Raw genomic sequence first — 4050 nt, forward strand, 5'->3', positions numbered from 1 at the left:
AGATAACACACAGTAAGAGGCGGGCCACACGAAAATAGAGCAGAGCGGGAAAAAATTCATATTGGATTGCCCCCTCTGACGCATAGCATACCGTGTCACAAACTACCCATGAAGTGTTAACAGTATGAAGGAGTGAGCTAACCTCTGTGGCAAGCAGGGATAGACCAAGAGAGGGGACCATGATAAAGTGTCAGGGCTCCATTGCTAACTCAGTTAAGGGTAGGATGACAGGGAGGCCCCCTCACCAGGAAAGAGGCTCATACCGCAGGATAATCCAGGCCTACAATGCACGGTGGGAGTTGACCCACCCTATGCTGTTAAAAGAAGATCCACAGGCAAAGACTACCAGTGCGTGAAATGTCCAAACCCCGGTTCAACCAACCCAGGAACATCATTCTTCTTGCACTGAAAGTACAGTATGTGTGTGCAGCCATATTATGGTGGATCAGCCCAGGAATGATATCTCTATAGATGCCGTGCAGGCCATGTGGTCCATCGCTCGCTGTCGGAGATGACTGGGGTCTGTGTATTTATATTCCTTTAATTGAGCCTCTGAGAGTCCCCTTGCCAAAGCGCCCACAGTCTCACTCTTGGTCAGGAGGAATTTGGAGGCATATGCATCTGTGTGTTTGTGTGTGAGAGTGTATACATGGGCGTATGTGTGTGTGCATGCCTGTGTGCGCATGTGTGTTTTTGTGTGTGTGCTTTTCATTGCTGAGGCTGGCGGGCGAAAGGGAGGCCTCGGTGGTTCTCACAAGTTAATTTAATTAAATCATAAATATGAGCTGGAGGCCGCCACCCAATTTAACGTAATGGATGATGTGGGCCAGTCCATCTCTGGCAACACAAAGTTCTGGACCTGTTCAGAATGCCCTTGAAGCTTATTAAAAGTGTCTGGCACGGGGAGATGCTAGCAAAGTTGTTTAATGGCTGCCCAGCTTGCATTCTGCTTGACAGTTAAAGCTGGAACACTGGTGAGATGAGCCATCTATTCCATTCCATTTCTGAATTTGGAATGTGGTGGCATTCCATTTCAATTGAGAAAGATTGTCACAGTCAGAAAAGCATAATGAAGAGGAGTCAAAATGGCAGATAAAACCTGTACATCAGATAGTACAAAACAGATACCTGATCAGCTTATCATTATATGTGTTCATTAGGATACAGTGAAGGAGAATACAGTAAAGTAATTGTTGTTGACACATGTCACAGATAAAGTGACTTTATTTCCCCATGGTCGTGGTGCTGGCTCGTCATGGTCAATAATCTGTCTGGACACATGATTGGGTCTGTTACCAGCCAATCATCCTACAGGCATATTTTCTTGTATTGATGTATTAAGACGGTAGGTTGGTGAATCATAATACTATATGTACAAATGAATACTCYCTGCTGATTTAATTTATTTCTAATCTTAATTTTGTTTAGAAAAAAAGTGGCATAATTTTATTAAAACATGAAAAAGTATTGTATAATCTTATTCAATTTGTTGTCTTTGTTAAATATATGCTTTTGCATGACATACTCATGTCCCTTGTCATAACAGTTATTTTGGACTTTGTGTTTTTCATCTCATTGCTGTGAGGAATCATCTGTAAAGACAGACAGATGTTACTAGTTGGCCCTTTGTCCCATTCGGCACAGACATCCTTCCTTTCCATTGGTCCCCTGGAGTGCTGCAGGCTCCCTAATAGGCCTGGTGCGAGGGTGTGTGGAATGGGACCGCACAGGGTGATGGGTAATGGAGTCATTAATAACGCAGACCTCCCTTAAGATGCTCAGATGTTCGTTAGGCAGAGCCACAAGGGAACCAGCGAAAAGGATGGAATTTGATTTAAATCCAAAAATGCAAAGTAAGCTTTTGAAGATGATAATGTTTATGCTGCCAAGGGCCCATTTTGCTACTTAATCAAATTAATTGATCCACAACATAATAATAGTAGGTGCAACCACCACTCGCATAAACACACCGCACATCACACACACAAACCCCCACACACACACACACACACACACACACACACACACACACACACACAGACACACACGCACACATAGAAGCCATTTTTCATACAGTTTTAATATTTCCATCACATGTGCAACACCAAAAAAAAATGAGGTCTGCCAAATACAGAACTCCATATTTGTACAATAACATTTGAATAACAGACAAGATAACTGTCCTTTTGCTGAAGCAGGAGATGGTGGTTAATTTCCTGTAAACTGAGTACGAACAATTCTCAATCAAAAGATCAAAACATTAAAGTTTCATACAAAAGTGCATCTCAGGTTCAATGAATGCAAAAACATTTACATTACAGAATGATTTATATTGGTGTATTATAATGCCACAATGGCTTCCAGCTTGAGCAGAGAGCAGAGCAATAGGATACCGCAGGAAACAGGGAAGGAAGAGGAGAAGTTGGGAGCTCTCAAGGAGAGCCCAGGACATAAGTTTAAGCACATCCCCCAGAGAGACCGAATACATGTAGTCTCCCCCACGACCCCAAATCAAAATGGATTTATTCCCCATTGCAAAACAAATGTAATACAAAGAGCTAAGAAAAATGACATAATTTTTCCAGTAATCTCCAGGCTTGAACGAGCAGTAAACATTAATAACAGAAACGTACAGGTTTGAGTCAGTGGGCTGGAGATTTCCCATGATGCTCTAGGAGACACAGGGGGGTTGACGATGTCTCTGTTACCGTGCCAACCAGAGTTTCTAGCTGGCCTTTTCAAATCTGTGTCACTGCATTTGCATATATCAGAACCCTGTCCTGTTTTTCCCCAAAAATGTTTTTATCTTCGTCTCATTTGAACTTGTCCATGTGCAGTTAGGCAGGCGGACCAGATGAAATGCACAACTTAGTCCTCAGCTGATCAACTGGAATGGCAGCCATGATGGAATGAGACCTGTGATGTAATGTCAGGCTCTGCTGGTGATTGAGCATCCTGCTACACCCTTCTGTCATAAGTGACCAGGTCAGGATAGTGTCACATACAGGAAATGTGCGCTGATGAAAAGGGTCCTTACTGACCATACCACAACTTCCTGTTCCCTATATAATTATACCCCACATTGGCACCCTGTTTCGCCAACATATTGTGGATGAGTTCCACATCTTCTGATTGACAGTGGCATTCTCTGTTTAGCTTTTTTTCTCTCTTTATTTTTTGGGGAAAACCGGTTCTGAACTGTACATTAGCAAATACTGTACTGTATAAGACTACAATTTAGCTGGAGTTATTAAGCAACACATGAAGAAGTACTTCTATTTACAAAGATAGTTGTCCAGTTTTGTTGACATGACGACCAGACAGATTAGAGATATGTTTTTCTGTCTTTTTTTCACAMCKCTGTCTTTCATCTGTCCTTTTCTTTTTGTGTGACATGGTCCTTCCTGATGTGAAGTGAATCCAAAGTTCAGTGCAAAAGAGCCAGTGGGCTATTGCACTGACGGTGGTTGGAGGACTGACTGGGTCAGACATGATTCTCCTCGCCGTATGGTTCTCCTCTGCTCCTCAGGCCAAGTGATGATCTGCCTGGTTAGCTGCTGTGCTGAGTCAGCGTGTGGTTCTGGACAGGAGGAAGAACAGAGAGGGAGAGAGAGAGAGAGGAATGAAACGACTGAATCAAGATCAAATTCAACACAAGGATATTTAATTTCATTCAACATTTACTCCATTTAGAAAGTTTGAATTTGAACACTGAATTTCTTCTCATTAATATTAAGGCATATTCCTAATACCAAATAATGAATTCACCATTGGTTTTTCAGAGAGTTAGTGATTGACATAATGTAGTGTTGTGAATGTCAGGATGTATGTCCAATCAACCCGAGCAACAGTAAATGGTTATGTGGAGCCATATGTTCTGGTCCTCCAAGGGATTAAACATGGTTAAGTCCTCTCCTGACACACTGACACGCCACCATTGAGCTGACAACATCTCCCTCCATCCAACATCTCCCTCCCTACAACATCTCCCTCCCTACAGCATCTCCCTCCCTACAACATCTCCCTCCCTACAACATCTCCCTCCCTACA

At 42.7% G+C, this 4050-nt stretch overlaps 1 protein-coding gene across 7 annotated transcripts in view; it reads right to left on the minus strand.

Moving 5' to 3' along the window:
- Positions 1-2061: 2061 nt before the first annotated feature.
- The window catches only part of LOC111956729 (zinc finger protein 521-like), a 183340-nt gene continuing 181351 nt past the window's right edge, over positions 2062-4050 (minus strand). For all 7 annotated transcript variants that reach the window (XM_023977287.2, XM_023977286.2, XM_023977285.2 and 4 more), the window contains one exon: positions 2062-3580. In XM_023977287.2, the coding sequence (XP_023833055.1) occupies positions 3551-3580 (30 nt within the window). In that variant the 3' untranslated portion in view covers positions 2062-3550. The remainder of the gene's footprint in view (positions 3581-4050) is intronic.

Source organism: Salvelinus sp. IW2-2015, linkage group LG32, assembly GCF_002910315.2.
Source record: "Salvelinus sp. IW2-2015 linkage group LG32, ASM291031v2, whole genome shotgun sequence".
Lineage (NCBI taxonomy): Eukaryota > Metazoa > Chordata > Actinopteri > Salmoniformes > Salmonidae > Salvelinus > Salvelinus sp. IW2-2015.